Source organism: Salmo trutta, chromosome 10, assembly GCF_901001165.1.
Source record: "Salmo trutta chromosome 10, fSalTru1.1, whole genome shotgun sequence".
NCBI classification, from domain to species: Eukaryota; Metazoa; Chordata; class Actinopteri; order Salmoniformes; family Salmonidae; genus Salmo; species Salmo trutta.
In genome coordinates this window covers 44171611-44188387 of record NC_042966.1, presented here as the reverse complement: position 1 = coordinate 44188387, position 16777 = coordinate 44171611, and the positions used below count along the sequence as shown (strand labels likewise).

Sequence of the window (16777 nt, the reverse complement as noted above, 5' to 3'; positions counted from 1 at the left end):
GCACACACCTGTCTATATAAGGTCCCACAGTTGACGGTGCATGTCAGAGCAAAAACCAAGCTATGAGGTCGAAGGAATTGTCCGTGGAGCTCCGAGACGACAGGATTGTGTCGAGGCACAGATCTGGGGAAGGGTACCAAAATATTTCTGCAGCATTGAAGGTCCCCAATAACACGGTGGCCTCCATCATTCTTAAATGGAAGAAGTTTGGAACCACTAAGACTCTTCCTATAGCTGGCCGCCCGGCCAAACTGAGCAATCGGGGGAGAAGGGCCTTGGTCAGGGAGGTGATCAAGAACCCGATGGTCACTCTGACAGAGCTCCAGAGTTCCTCTGTGGAGATAGGAGAACCTTCCAGAAGGACACTCCACCAATCAGGCCTTCATGGTAGAGTGGCCACTCCTCAGTAAAAGGCGCATGACAACCCGATCGAACATCTCTGGAGAAACCTGAAAATGACTGTGCAGCAACGCTCCCAATCCAACCTGACAGAGCTTGAGAGGATCTGCAGAGAAGAATGGGAGAAACTCCCCAAATACAGGTGTGCCAAGCTTGTAGCGTCATACCCAAGAAGGCTGTAATCGCTGCCAAAGCTGCTTCAACAAAGTACTGAGTAAAGGGTCTGAATACTTATGTAAATGTGATTGTTTTTTATATAACTTTGCAAAAATTCTAAGCCTGTTTTAGCTTTGTCATTATGGGGTATTGTGTGTTGAATGATGAGGAGAAAAAAAACAATATAATACAATTTAGAATAATGCTGTAACGTAACAAAATGTGGAAAAAGTCAAGTGGTCTGAATACTTTCCGAAGGCACTGTATAATGACGAGATGCTCATGTGTCCGCCCTAACAATGGGAGTTATTGGAAAAGCATTCCAGGTGACAACGTCATGAAGCTGGTTGAGAGAATGCCAAGAGTGTGCAAAGCTGTCATCAAGGCAAAGGGTGGCTACTTTGAAGAATCTCAAATATAAATATTTATTTCACACTTTTTGAGTTACTACATGATTCCATATGTGTTAATTCATAGTGTTGATGTGGGGATGTAGAAAATAGTAAAAATAATGAAAAACCCTTGAATGAGCAGGTGTGTCTTAAGTTTTGAATGGTAGATGTGGTCAGATGTTACTATGGAATACTGAAGTATAATTACAAGCATTTCATAAGTGTCAAAGGCTTTTATTGACAATTACATGAAGTTGATGCAAAGAGTCAGTATTTGCAGTGTTGACCCTTCTTTTTCAAGACCTCTGCAATCCGCCCTGGCATGCTGTCAATTAACTTCTGGGCCACATCCTGACTGATGGCAGCCCAGTCTTGCATAATCAATGCTTGGAGTTTGTCAGAATTTGTGGGTTTGTCCACCTGCCTCTTGAGGATTGACCACACATTCTCAATGGGATTAAGGTCTGGGGAGTTTCCTGGCCATGGACCCAAAATATTGATGTTTTGTTCCCCGAGCCACTTAGCCTTATGGCAAGGTGCTCCATCATGCTGGAAAAGGCATTGTTCGTCACCAAACTGTTCCTGGATGGTTGGGAGAAGTTGCTCTCGCAGGATGTGTTGGTACCATTCTTTATTCATGGCTGTATTCTTAGGCAAAATTGTGAGTGAGCCAACTCCCTTGGCTGAGAAGCAACCCCACACATGAATGGTCTCAGGATGCTTTACTGTTGGCATGACACAGGACTGATGGTAGCGCTCACCTCGTCTTCTCCGGACAAGCTTTTTTCCGGATGCCCCAAACAATCGGAAAGGGGATTCATCAGAGAAAATGACTTTACCCCAGTCCTCAGCAGTCCAATCCCTGTACCTTTTGCAGAATATCAGTCTGTCCCTGATGTTTTTCCTGGAGAGAAGGGGCTTCTTTTCTGCCCTTCTTGACACCAGGCCATCCTCCAAATGTCTTTACCTCACTGTGCGTGCAGATGCACTCACACCTGCCTGCTGCCATTCCTGAGCAAGCTCTGTACTGGTGGTGCCCCGATCCCGCAGCTGAATCAACTCTAGGAGACGGTCCTGGCGCTTGCTGGACTTTTTTGGGCGCCCTGAAGCCTTCTTCACAACAATTGAACCGCTCTCCTTGAAGTTCTTGATGATCCGATAAATGGTTGATTTAGGTGCAATCTTACTGGCAGCAATATCCTTGCCTGTGAAGCCCTTTTTGTGCAAAGCAATGAGGACGGCACGTGTTTCCTTGCAGGTAACCATGGTTGACAGAGGAAGAACAATGATTCCAAGCACCTCCTTTTGAAGCTTCCAGTCTGTTATTCGAACTCAATCAGCATGACAGAGTGATCTCCAGCCTTGTCCTCGTCAACACTCACACATGTGTTAACGAGAGAATCACTGACATGATGTCAGCTGGTCCTTTTGTGGCAGGGCTGAAATACAGTGGAAATGTTTTTTGGGGATTCAGTTCATTTGCATGGCAAAGAGGGACTTTGCAATAAATTGCAATTCATCTGATCACTCTTCATAACATTCTGGAGTATATGCAAATTGCCATCATACAAACTGAGGCAGCAGACTTTGTGAAAATTAATATTTCTGTCATTCTCAAAAACCTTTGGCCACGACTGTATACTATTTTATTTTCAGAACATAAATAACTAGAAATAACAACCCAACAACTTCTCCAACTCTAAAGATTGCAGTATTTGGAGAGATACGTTTCTCTGCCTCCACAAAGCCCCGAAATGATATTCTGACACCATTGAAAAGTTCACTGTCTGTCAACACACTGTGTCAGCCAGAACAATGTCTTCACCTAGCTGTCAACACACTGTGTCAGCCAGAACAATGTCTTCACCTAGCTGTCAACACACTGTGTCAGCCAGAACAATGTCTTCACCTAGCTGTCAACACACTGTGTCAGCCAGAACAATGTCTTCACCTAGCTGTCCTACAGCATAAGAAGAACACATTGGTCTTGTGTGTCAGTGGATTTGTCTGTTATTATGGAGATGGTTTTTACCATTCTTTACATGTGTGTTAATGAAAGCGCGTATTTTGGGATTGTCAACTTTTTCCAGAGATATGTTGGTGCTTGTGAAAGCCACATCCTCAGCATCTATGTTTTTACATGTATTTCTATAGCGAAATGAAAAGGGTTACTTCGTTCAGAAATAGACTACATTTTCGTAGATAAAATGCCTATTATTCCCATATAATGTTGATACAAGACCACGAATAAGTTAAATATTTATGTTGATAATGTCCTTAAAATAAGCTAATAGTTTGATGCATCAGGCTAAACCGTAGGCTGAGGATGAGAATAAGTTAAATCTTTATGTTGATAATGTCCCCGGCTAATAGTTTGATGCATCAGGCTAAACCGTAGGCTGAGGATGAGAATAAGTGTTGGCAAACGTTTTCATTTTATGTCATTCCTTTTAAATTTATTTGAGACTAATTGGATAATTCAGTTAGATGGGCAACTGGAGGCCTGCAGCCCCCACTTTTGTAGGCCTGGGGACCAATTACATGATAATAGTAACTATGCGTCAGCAGTCACTCGTCAGTTATCTTATTAAAAACTGCAAACATTTGCCTCAAACCTATGGCAAAATGTGTATAATTACAGGAAATGAACGTTAAAACTTTTGTCTTTGCTGTCATGACAGATGCCACTAAAATGTTTTCTCGCTGGGGGGGGTAATGGATGTGGGTACGCAGACCCACGAGACACTGCGGCTCCTCATGATGAATTCAGTTTTTTTGTGCCCCCCCCCCATCAGTTTCCCTGCGTTAGGTGATCATGGTGTTAATTGACACGTGGTGTGAGAAGGTGCTTTTTCAGCCTCGAGGTCGAATGATGATAATGCTGGGTAGAAAAACGCAACCAAAACACCTGGCCCAACCAAACCCAACCAAAACACCTGGCCCAACCAAACCCAACCAAAACACCTGGCCCAACCAAACCCAACCAAAACACCTGGCCCAACCAAACCCAACCAAAACACCTGGCCCAACCAAACCCAACCAAAACACCTGGCCCAACCAAACCCAACCAAAACACCTGGCCCAACCAAACCCAACCAAAACACCTGGCCCAACCAAACCCAACCAAAACACCTGGCCCAAACAAACCCAACCAAAACACCTGGCCCAAACAAACCCAACCAAAACACCTGGCCCAAACAAACCCAACCAAAACACCTGGCCCAACCAAACCCAACCAAAAAACCTGGCCCAAACAAACCCAACCAAACACCTGGCCCAACCAAACCCAACCAAAACACCTGGCCCAAACAAACCCAACCAAACACCTGGCCCAACCAAAACGCAACCAAAACACCTGGCCCAACATACGGACAGCAAAGTTCTATTCGTGGATTGATTGACCTGTCCTCTCCTTGTTTCTCCCAGGGAGCATCTGTCAGTAGGAGGGTTCCCCTGGTGGCTGAGATGCTTCATCATCAACTGTATCCTCTTCCTCCTCCTCTTCTTCCTCACAACCCCTGCCATCATCATCTCCACCATGGACAAGTTCAACGTCACCAAGCCTGTCGAGTACCTCAACGTGAGTCACCTTTGACCTCTCTTAGTGAAGCTCAGGAGGTCGACCGTCAGTGTGCGTCCCAAATGGCACCCTATTCCCTATTCTGGCTCCCTATTCTGGCACCCTATTTAGTGCACTAAATAAAGAAATAAAGTCCTATTTGGGAGGCAGCCTCAGTTTGACCCTTTTCAAGCCAAGCTGTACTGCACTGGCCTGGTTAGACGACCACCGTAACTGTGCTGGAACTATCAAAGCCAGCAGAGTACGGTTTGGTTGACACTATAGTGGGAAAAGGGCATTCATCTGTGTGCTTTTCCTAACCTTATCTGTTAATTAACCTTGATAAATTTTTCCCTTCTACCTCTCCTTCTCTTCTCATCCTCGTCCTCGTCCTCCTCCTCTTCCTTCCTCTCCTCTTCCTTCCTCTCCTCCCTCTTCCTCTCCTCCCTCTTCTTTCTCCTCCTCCCTCTTCTTTCTCCTCCTCCCTCTTCCTCCTCCTCCCTCTTCCTCCTCCTCCCTCTTCCTCCTCCTCCCTCTTCATTCCTCCCTCTTCCTCCTCCTCCCTCTTCCTCCTCCCTCTTCCTCCTCCCTCTTCTTCCTCCTCCCTCTTCTTCCTCCTCCCTCTTCTTCCTCCTCCCTCTTCTTCCTCCTCCCTCTTCTTCCTCCTCCCTCTTCCCTCTCCTCCCTCTTCCTCCTCCTCCCTCTTCCTCCTCCCTCTTCCTCCTCCTCCCTCTTCCTCCTCCCTCTTCCTCCTCCTCCCTCTTCCTCCTCCTCCCTCTTCCTCCTCCCTCTTCTTCCTCCTCCCTCTTCTTCCTCCTCCCTCTTCTTCCTCCTCCCTCTTCTTCCTCCTCCCTCTTCCCACTCCTCCCTCTTCCTCCTCCCTCTTCCTCTCCTCCTCCAGAACCCCATCGTGACCCAGTTCTTCCCCACCCTGCTGCTGTGGGCCTTCTCCGCCCTGCTACCCACCATCGTATACTACTCTGCCTTCTTCGAGGCCCACTGGACACGGTACCACTCACACACACGTAGTAATGTTGATCTTTTTTTACTGTGTATCTAAACACGTCTGGTCCCAGATCTGTTTGTCACTATGTAGGAGTTGGCAAAAACAGAGCACAAACTGATCTGGGACCTGGCTAACCTGTTAGAGCGGATAGCTCTTGTATTTTGTATTTCTCAATGTTCTCAATGTTGATTGTTTTGACTTTCCATGTATTCTAACAGGTCTGGAGAGAACAGGACCACTATGCATAAATGTTACACCTTCCTCATCTTCATGGTCTTACTGCTGCCCTCTCTAGGACTCAGCAGGTACTACATGTCTTCATTATTGTCCATGAAAATGTTTAATTGGGAAATCAACTTGATTTTTCCAACAGTTGTTTACAGACAGATTATTTCACTTATAACTCACTGTATCACAATTCCAGTGGGTCAGAAGGTTACATACACTAAGTTGACTGTGTCTTTAAACAGCTTGGAAAATTCCAGAAAATGATGTCATGGCTTTAGAAGCCTCTGATAGGCTAATTGACATCATTTCAGTGAATTGGAGGTGTACCTGTGGATGTATTTCAAGGCCTACCTTCAAACTTAGTGCCTCTTTGCTTGACATCATGGGGAAATCAAAAGAAATCAGCCAAGACCTCAGAAAAAAAATTGTAGACCTCCACAAGTCTGGTTCATCCTTGGGAGCAATTTCCAAACGCCTGAAGGTACCACGTTCATCTGTACAAACAATAGTATGCAAGTATAAGCACCATGGGATCACGCAGCCGTCATACCGCTCAGGAAGGAGATGCGTTCTGTATCCTAGAGATGAACGTACTTTGGTGCGAAAAGTGCAAATCAATCCCAGAACAACAGCAAAGGACCTTGTGAAGATGCTGGAGGAATCAACAAAAATAGAACTGTTTGGCCATAATGACCATCATTATGTTTGGAGGAAAAAGGGGGGGGCTTGCAAGCCGAAGAACACGATCTCAACTGTGAAGCACGGGGGTGGCAGCATCATGTTGTGGGGGTGCTTTGCTGCTGGAGGGACTGGTGCACTAAACAAAATAGATAGCATCATGAGAAAGGAAAATGAGGTGGATATATTGAAGCAACATCTCAAGACATTAGTCAGGTAGTTAAAGCTTGGTTGCAAACGGGTTTTCCTAATGGACAATGACCCCAAGTTGTGGCAAAATGGCTTAAGGACAACAAAGTCAATCCTATTGAAATTTTGTGGGCAGAACTGAAAAAGCGTGTGCAAGCAAGGAGGCCTACAAACCTGACTCAGTTACACCAGCTCTGTCAGGAGGAATGGGCCAAAATTCACCCAATTTATTGTGGGAAGCTTGTGGAAGGCTACACCAAACGTTTGACCCAAGTTAAACAATTTAAAGGCAATGCTACCAAATACTAATTGAGTGTATGTAAACTTCTGACCCACTGGGAATGTGATGAAAGAAATAAAAGCTGAAATAAATCCTTCTCTCTACTATTATTCTGACATTTCACATTCTTAAAATAAAGTGGTGATCCTAACTGACCTAAAACAGGGAATTTTTACTAGGATTAAATGTCAGGAATTGTGAGTTTAAATGTATTTGGCTAAGGTGTATGTAAACTTCCGACTTCAACTGTATATATATATTTTTTAATTGTCTTTGGTATGACTCTGCTAGGGATCGAACTCCCAACCTTCCAATCTGAGGGCGGACACTCAATGGAGCCCATCACCAGCCTTAATCTGGGTTCACCAGCCTTAATCTGGGTTCACTAGCCTTAATCTGGGTTCACCAGCCTTAATCTGGGTTCACTAGCCTTAATCTGGGTTCACCAGCCTTAATCTGGGTTCACCAGCCTTAATCTGGGTTCACCAGCCTTAATCTGGGTTCACCAGCCTTAATCTGGGTTCACCAGCCTTAATCTGGGTTCACCAGCCTTAATCTGGGTTCACTAGCCTTAATCTGGGTGCAGGAAACTGTCCCTTTATGATCCCATTCTCAGTCATGGAGTCTCTAATCCAATCATCAACCATCACTCCGAGAACTCAACTGTTTCCTTCTTCATTTCAGTCTGGATGTTTTCTTCCGATGGCTGTTTGACAAGCGCTTCCTGGCTGATGCCGCTGTGAGGTTTGAGTAAGTAGCAGTTCCTAGTTCCTCTCCAAAGTTTCTTCCTAGGTTCCTGGCATCTAGGGAGTTTTTCCAAGCCACCGTACTTTCTACATCTGTGTTGCTTGCTGTTTGGGGGTTTTAGGCTGGCTATCTGTATAAGCACTTTGTGACATCGGCTGATGTAAAAAAAGGGCTTTAATAAGATACAGTTGATTTGATTTGACCACATTGTCAGTCACAAGATATTACTTTGGATGAATGAAACTTGCCTATCAACCTCCAGAATGATATTTTCAAAATCTTATGTAATTGTTGAACTTTGCATGTGGGTATGTCCTTTACAATACTCGTCAGCAGCAGTAACTCAACCTTTATGGTATGTCTGGTGTCTGTCTGCTCTCAACCTTAGAACCTTCACCCTGTGCATTGTGGTCTCTGTTGGCCTCGTTCTGGCTCATAATGTAAACGTTTGTCAGTCATATCTTAGTGCTGCTTGTAACAATTATCTGTCTTTCAGTTACGGACAGTCAGAACAGCTTCCATATTCTCTGATGTGTCCCTTATGGAACTATCTGTTTGTTTAGTGTCGTCTTTTAGGAAGGGCTGAACCCCTAGCAGACTAGCCAGGGTATTTTAATCTGTTTAGTGTCGTCTTTTAGGAAGGGCTGAACCCCCTAGCAGACTAGCCAGAGTATTTTAATCTGTTTGTTTAGTGTCGTCTTTTAGGAAGGGCTGAACCCCCTAGCAGACTAGCCAGAGTATTTTAATCTGTTTAGTGTCGTCTTTTAGGAAGGGCTGAACCCCTAGCAGACTAGCCAGAGTATTTTAATCTGTTTGTTTAGTGTCGTCTTTTAGGAAGGGCTGAACCCCCTAGCAGACTAGCCAGAGTATTTTAATCTGTTTGTTTAGTGTCGTCTTTTAGGAAGGGCTGAACCCCCTAGCAGACTAGCCAGGGTATTTTAATCTGTTTAGTGTCGTCTTTTAGGAAGGGCTGAACCCCTAGCAGACTAGCCAGGGTATTTTAATCTGTTTAGTGTCGTCTTTTAGGAAGGGCTGAACCCCTAGCAGACTAGCCAGGGTATTTTAATCTGTTTAGTGTCATCTTTTAGGAAGGGCTGAACCCCTAGCAGACTAGCCAGGGTATTTTAATCTGTTTGTTTAGTGTCGTCTTTTAGGAAGGGCTGAACCCCTAGCAGACTAGCCAGGGTATTTTAATCTGTTTGTTTAGTGTCGTCTTTTAGGAAGGGCTGAACCCCCTAGCAGACTAGCCAGGGTATTTTAATCTGTTTAGTGTCGTCTTTTAGGAAGGGCTGAACCCCTAGCAGACTAGCCAGGGTATTTTAATCTGTTTAGTGTTGTCTTTTAGGAAGGGCTGAACCCCCTAGCAGACTAGCCAGGGTATTTTAATTTTACCCCACGAGGTCCGGAATGCTGCTGGTTTCCAGTAGGGTTAGAATGAGTTACCACACCTGGCCAGCAGGGCTAGAATGAGTTACCTGGCCAGCAGGGTTAGAATGAGTTACCTGGCCAGCAGGGTTAGAATGAGTTACCTGGCCAGCAGGGTTAGAATGTGTTACCTGGCCAGTAGGGTTAGAATGAGTTACCTGGCCAGCAGGGTTAGAATGAGTTACCTGGCCAGCAGGGTTAGAATGTGTTACCTGGCCAGTAGGGTTAGAATGCGTTACCTGGCCAGCAGGGTTAGAATGCGTTACCTGGCCAGCAGGGTTAGAAAGAGTTACCACACCTGGCCAGTAGGGTTAGAATGAGTTACCTGGCCAGCAGGGTTAGAATGAGTTACCTGGCCAGCAGGGTTAGAATGAGTTACCACACCTGGCCAGCAGGGTTAGAATGAGTTACCACACCTGGCCAGCAGGGTTAGAATGAGTTACCACACCTGGCCAGCAGGGTTAGAATGAGTTACTTGGCCAGCAGGGTTAGAATGAGTTACCTGGCCAGCAGGGTTAGAATGAGTTACCTGGCCAGCAGGGCTAGAATGAGTTACCTGGCCAGCAGGGTTAGAATGAGTTACCTGGCCAGTAGGGTTAGAATGAGTTACCACACCTGGCCAGCAGGGTTAGAATGAGTTACCTGGCCAGCAGGGTTAGAATGAGTTACCTGGCCAGCAGGGTTAGAATGAGTTACCTGGCCAGCAGGGTTAGAATGAGTTACCTGGCCAGCAGGGTTAGAATGAGTTACCTGGCCAGCAGGGTTAGAATGAGTTACCTGGCCAGCAGGGTTAGAATGAGTTACTTGGCCAGCAGGGTTAGAATGAGTTACCACACCTGGCCAGCATGGTTAGAATGCGTTACCTGGCCAGCAGGGTTAGAATGAGTTACGACACCTGGCCAGCATGGTTAGAATGCGTTACCTGGCCAGCAGGGTTAGAATGAGTTACCACACCTGGCCAGCATGGTTAGAATGCGTTACCTGGCCAGCAGGGTTAGAATGAGTTACCACACCTGGCCAGCATGGTTAGAATGCGTTACCTGGCCAGCAGGGTTAGAATGAGTTACGACACCTGGCCAGCAGGGTTAGAATGAGTTACCTGGCCAGTAGGGTTAGAATGAGTTACCACACCTGGCCAGCAGGGTTAGAATGAGTTACCTGGCCAGCAGGGTTAGAATGAGTTACCTGGCCAGCAGGGCTAGAATGAGTTACCTGGCCAGCAGGGTTAGAATGCGTTACCTGGCCAGCAGGGTTAGAATGAGTTACCTGGCCAGTAGGGTTAGAATGAGTTACCTGGCCAGCAGGGTTAGAATGAGTTACCTGGCCAGCAGGGTTAGAATGAGTTACCTGGCCAGCAGGGTTAGAATGAGTTACCTGGCCAGCAGGGCTAGAATGAGTTACCTGGCCAGCAGGGTTAGAATGAGTTACTACACCTGGCCAGCAGGGTTAGAATGAGTTACCTGGCCAGCAGGGTTAGAATGAGTTACCACACCTGGCCAGCAGGGTTAGAATGAGTTACCTGGCCAGTAGGGTTAGAATGAGTTACCTGGCCAGTAGGGTTAGAATGAGTTACCTGGCCAGTAGGGTTAGAATGAGTTACCTGGCCAGCAGGGTTAGAATGAGTTACCTGGCCAGCAGGGTTAGAATGAGTTACCTGGCCAGCAGGGTTAGAATGAGTTACCTGGCCAGCAGGGTTAAATGAGTTACTTGGCCAGCAGGGTTAGAATGAGTTACCTGGCCAGTAGGGTTAGAATGAGTTACCTGGCCAGCAGGGTTAGAATGAGTTACCTGGCCAGCAGGGTTAGAATGAGTTACCACACCTGGCCAGCAGGGTTAGAATGAGGTACCTGGCCAGCAGGGCTAGAATGAGTTACCTGGCCAGCAGGGTTAGAATGAGTTACCTGGCCAGTAGGGTTAGAATGAGTTACCTGGCCAGCAGGGTTAGAATGAGTTACCTGGCCAGTAGGGTTAGAATGAGTTACCTGGCCAGTAGGGTTAGAATGAGTTACCTGGCCAGTAGGGTTAGAATGAGTTACCTGGCCAGCAGGTTTAGAATGAGTTACCTGGCCAGTAGGGTTAGAATGAGTTACCACACCTGGCCAGCAGGGTTAGAATGAGTTACTTGGCCAGCAGGGTTAGAATGAGTTACCTGGCCAGCAGGGTTAGAATGAGTTACCTGGCCAGCAGGGCTAGAATGAGTTACCTGGCCAGCAGGGCTAGAATGAGTTACCTGGCCAGCAGGGTTAGAATGAGTTACCTGGCCAGCAGGGTTAGAATGAGTTACCTGGCCAGCAGGGTTAGAATGAGTTACCTGGCCAGCAGGGTTAGAATGAGTTACCTGGCCAGTAGGGTTAGAATGAGTTACCACACCTGGCCAGCAGGGTTAGAATGAGTTACCTGGCCAGCAGGGTTAGAATGAGTTACCACACCTGGCCAGCAGGGTTAGAATGAGTTACCTGGCCAGCAGGGTTAGAATGAGTTACCTGGCCAGCAGGGTTAGAATGAGTTACCTGGCCAGCAGGGTTAGAATGAGTTACCTGGCCAGCAGGGTTAGAATGAGTTACCTGGCCAGCAGGGTTAGAATGAGTTACCTGGCCAGCAGGGTTAGAATGAGTTACCTGGCCAGCAGGGTTAGAATGAGTTACTTGGCCAGCAGGGTTAGAATGAGTTACCACACCTGGCCAGCATGGTTAGAATGCGTTACGACACCTGGCCAGCATGGTTAGAATGCGTTACCTGGCCAGCAGGGTTAGAATGCGTTACCTGGCCAGCAGGGTTAGAATGAGTTACCACACCTGGCCAGCATGGTTAGAATGCGTTACCTGGCCAGCAGGGTTAGAATGAGTTACGACACCTGGCCAGCAGGGTTAGAATGAGTTACCTGGCCAGTAGGGTTAGAATGAGTTACCACACCTGGCCAGCAGGGTTAGAATGAGTTACCTGGCCAGCAGGGTTAGAATGAGTTACCTGGCCAGCAGGGCTAGAATGAGTTACCTGGCCAGCAGGGTTAGAATGCGTTACCTGGCCAGCAGGGTTAGAATGAGTTACCTGGCCAGTAGGGTTAGAATGAGTTACCTGGCCAGCAGGGTTAGAATGAGTTACCTGGCCAGCAGGGTTAGAATGAGTTACCTGGCCAGCAGGGTTAGAATGAGTTACCTGGCCAGCAGGGCTAGAATGAGTTACCTGGCCAGCAGGGTTAGAATGAGTTACCACACCTGGCCAGCAGGGTTAGAATGAGTTACCTGGCCAGCAGGGTTAGAATGAGTTACCACACCTGGCCAGCAGGGTTAGAATGAGTTACCTGGCCAGTAGGGTTAGAATGAGTTACCTGGCCAGTAGGGTTAGAATGAGTTACCTGGCCAGTAGGGTTAGAATGAGTTACCTGGCCAGCAGGGTTAGAATGAGTTACCTGGCCAGCAGGGTTAGAATGAGTTACCTGGCCAGCAGGGTTAGAATGAGTTACTTGGCCAGCAGGGTTAGAATGAGTTACCTGGCCAGTAGGGTTAGAATGAGTTACCTGGCCAGCAGGGTTAGAATGAGTTACCTGGCCAGCAGGGTTAGAATGAGTTACCTGGCCAGCAGGGTTAGAATGAGTTACCACACCTGGCCAGCAGGGTTAGAATGAGTTACCTGGCCAGCAGGGTTAGAATGAGTTACCTGGCCAGTAGGGTTAGAATGAGTTACCTGGCCAGCAGGGTTAGAATGAGTTACCTGGCCAGTAGGGTTAGAATGAGTTACCTGGCCAGTAGGGTTAGAATGAGTTACCTGGCCAGTAGGGTTAGAATGAGTTACCTGGCCAGCAGGGTTAGAATGAGTTACCTGGCCAGTAGGGTTAGAATGAGTTACCACACCTGGCCAGCAGGGTTAGAATGAGTTACCTGGCCAGTAGGGTTAGAATGAGTTACCTGGCCAGCAGGGTTAGAATGAGTTACCTGGCCAGTAGGGTTAGAATGAGTTACCACACCTGGCCAGCAGGGTTAGAATGAGTTACCACACCTGGCCAGCAGGGTTAGAATGAGTTACCTGGCCAGCAGGGTTAGAATGAGTTACCTGGCCAGTAGGGTTAGAATGAGTTACCTGGCCAGTAGGGTTAGAATGAGTTACCTGGCCAGTAGGGTTAGAATGAGTTACCTGGCCAGCAGGGTTAGAATGAGTTACCTGGCCAGCAGGGTTAGAATGAGTTACCTGGCCAGCAGGGTTAGAATGAGTTACCTGGCCAGTAGGGTTAGAATGAGTTACCTGGCCAGTAGGGTTAGAATGAGTTACCTGGCCAGTAGGGTTAGAATGAGTTACCTGGCCAGCAGGGTTAGAATGAGTTACCTGGCCAGCAGGGTTAGAATGAGTTACCTGGCCAGCAGGGTTAGAATGAGTTACCTGGCCAGTAGGGTTAGAATGAGTTACCTGGCCAGTAGGGTTAGAATGAGTTACCTGGCCAGCAGGGCTAGAATGAGTTACCTGGCCAGCAGGGTTAGAATGAGTTACCTGGCCAGCAGGGTTAGAATGAGTTACCTGGCCAGCAGGGTTAGAATGAGTTACCTGGCCAGTAGGGTTAGAATGAGTTACCACACCTGGCCAGCAGGGTTAGAATGAGTTACCTGGCCAGCAGGGTTAGAATGAGTTACCTGGCCAGCAGGGTTAGAATGAGTTACCTGGCCAGCAGAATTAGAATGAGTTACCTGGCCAGCAGGGTTAGAATGAGTTACCTGGCCAGTAGGGTTAGAATGAGTTACCTGGCCAGCAGGGTTAGAATGAGTTACCTGGCCAGCAGGGTTAGAATGAGTTACCTGGCCAGCAGGGTTAGAATGAGTTACCTGGCCAGCAGGGTTAGAATGAGTTACCACACCTGGCCAGCAGGGTTAGAATGAGTTACCTGGCCAGCAGGGTTAGAATGAGTTACCTGGCCAGTAGGGTTAGAATGAGTTACCTGGCCAGCAGGGTTAGAATGAGTTACCTGGCCAGTAGGGTTAGAATGAGTTACCATACCTGGCCAGCAGGGTTAGAATGAGTTACCTGGCCAGCAGGGTTAGAATGAGTTACCTGGCCAGCAGGGTTAGAATGAGTTACCTGGCCAGCAGGGCTAGAATGAGTTACCTGGCCAGTAGGGTTAGAATGAGTTACCTGGCCAGTAGGGTTAGAATGAGTTACCACACCTGGCCAGCAGGGTTAGAATGAGTTACCTGGCCAGCAGGGTTAGAATGAGTTACCTGGCCAGTAGGGTTAGAATGAGTTACCTGGCCAGTAGGGTTAGAATGAGTTACCTGGCCAGCAGGGTTAGAATGAGTTACCACACCTGGCCAGTAGGGTTAGAATGAGTTACCACACCTGGCCAGTAGGGTTAGAATGAGTTACCACACCTATTTAATCGTCTCAGATCCAGAGTGAATAGGGTCTGAGGTTCAGTGAGTAATATTGTTGTTGTGATGTAATTTCCTGTCTTCGCCCCACCTCATAGTCTAACGTAGTGGTTCTTATCTTACCAGCTAACAATTATCTCCTCTGGACCAATCAGAACAGCTTCCCATATTCTGTCATCATATTGTGTCCTCATTTAACTGGCTGTTGTTTTGTGTTTAGGATAGTCATTTAGTACGGAGTTAGTCTGTAATTTCCCCCTTTCACACTGTTGTATCGACCCGTACTGGGCCGGCCTGGTTACTCATCCTACATCGTTTAAAAAACCATGCTGGAAAGAATACTGTGAAGAGAAACAGAACAAATCCAATCCAGCGTAGTATTGTTCTGGTTGGCACTATAGTCTGAAAAAGGTATGTTATTGCTGTGATGTCATTTCCTGTCCCCCCCACCCCACCAGGTGTGTGTTCCTGCCTGACAACGGGGCGTTCTTTGTGAACTATGTCATCGCGTCGGCGTTCATCGGTAACGCCATGGATCTGCTGAGGATCCCTGGTCTGCTCATGTATATGACCCGGCTGTGTCTGGCTCGCTCTGCTGCCGAGAGACGCAACGTCAAGAGGGTGAGTAGAGGAGCGCCACCTGGTGGTCAGGAAGACTTCAGTTATTCCATCTCGTAAACTACATCACTACTAGGGTGAAAATAGTTATATCAAAGATGATCTATGGACTGACAAGATAGTCGACTGACCGCTCTAACAATGGGAATAAATGTCCGACATAAAACGGCAAATATTTTTTGTCAAAGTTGCCAGAATGCCACATTCGTCCACTTAAATCAGTACATTCGTAACAACCTAAACATCACACAACTTCTATTCGATCAAATAAGCCTCACGTTGCAAATTACTAATTACATTTTATGTTGACTAAATACGACACTCAATGACCCCCATACATAAAATCCCCACTTCCACTGGTTAACGCTGTATTTTCATGTGGACAGATTTTGGGGCGGAGTCAATTCTCTCACTCTTCCTCTCTGGTTATATGTTACTGCAGTGTTCCCCCAACCCTGGTCCTCCAGGGTTGTACTGTTGGGTCTACTGGAGAACCAGGGTTGGGAAAACACTGTGCTACTGACTGGGTCATGGTCAAATACCGTTAAAACCAGTCAATTCAGGAAGTAAACTGACATTTCAATGAGGAGAGCAATGAGTAAATTGACATTTCAATTTACTTCCTGAATTGACTGTGTTGAAGTGGAATGAACCCCAACCCCCTGACCAAGCTATGCTTTTGTTGAACTTAAGCTTCCCTAAGGACATAAAATAATATCCTCCTGTTAATGTGTGTGTCTCTGCATCATCAAGCATGAGTTCCAGTTCTAGAACTCTATTTCTATGCTCTGCAGCACCAGGTCTTTGAGTTCCAGTTCTATAACTCTATTTCTATAACTCTAGTTTCTATAACTCAGTTCTATAACTCTATTTCTATGCTTTGCAGCACCAGGTGTATGAGTTCTAGTTCTATAACTCTAGTTTCTATAACTCTAGTTTCTATAACTCTATTTCTATGCTCTGCAGCACCAGGCGTATGAGTTCCAGTTCGGGGCGGCCTATGCCTGGATGATGTGTGTCTTCACTGTGGTCATGACATACAGCATCACCTGTCCAATCATCGTCCCCTTCGGTGAGCTGAGATCCACTGTTACTAACTGGCCACTGGGCACAGAGGGGTTAAATCAACGTGGAAAATATAATGGATTTGCACAAAGTCATCAACTATTGTTTTGAAGGTGAAATTTCAACCACAGGATTATGGTAATCAATTTTCAACATAGACAAGCCTTGTATAAAATATGTTGAATTTATACCTTTGAAACAATGTCAGATCTTCAACGTAATATCCACTATAAGAAAAAATAAAAACTCTAGGCTGTTACCAATGTGCTATGTTGAGAATGATTATTGAGGAATCTCCACTTAACAGATTCACTGTTGCTATCAAAGTTATTCCAAAGGGTAGGTTCAACAGAGCAAATGAAATATAACTATACTTTTATAAATTATATCATCAATAATACTATTTAGGCCTATACAGCGTTTAGGGAGTCATAAACAGCTGTTGTTAAAATTGGACCCAAGATTGATCTGAAATACACGAAACATAAAGAATATGACTCAATCAAACTGGATTCAGACTGGATTCAGACTGGATTCAAACTGGATTTAAACTGGATTTAAACTGGATTTAAAGTTTGATTGAATTGAGTCCTATTCTTTAACTTGAAATGGAGATGTGGATCCAACATATCAATTATTAATTTGTAGACAAACTGGAATCAAACAGGATTCAACCTGGAA

General features: G+C 46.3%; 1 protein-coding gene across 2 annotated transcripts in view; it reads left to right on the top strand.

Annotated features, from left to right (window-relative positions):
• LOC115201753 (CSC1-like protein 2) overlaps nucleotides 1-16777 on the top strand; it is a 113117-nt gene that overhangs the window by 82253 nt on the left and 14087 nt on the right. For both annotated transcript variants that reach the window (XM_029765637.1, XM_029765635.1), the window contains 6 exons: nucleotides 4374-4527; nucleotides 5408-5514; nucleotides 5731-5817; nucleotides 7572-7637; nucleotides 14872-15034; nucleotides 15998-16103. In XM_029765637.1, the coding sequence (XP_029621497.1) occupies nucleotides 4374-4527; nucleotides 5408-5514; nucleotides 5731-5817; nucleotides 7572-7637; nucleotides 14872-15034; nucleotides 15998-16103 (683 nt within the window). The remainder of the gene's footprint in view (nucleotides 1-4373; nucleotides 4528-5407; nucleotides 5515-5730; nucleotides 5818-7571; nucleotides 7638-14871; nucleotides 15035-15997; nucleotides 16104-16777) is intronic.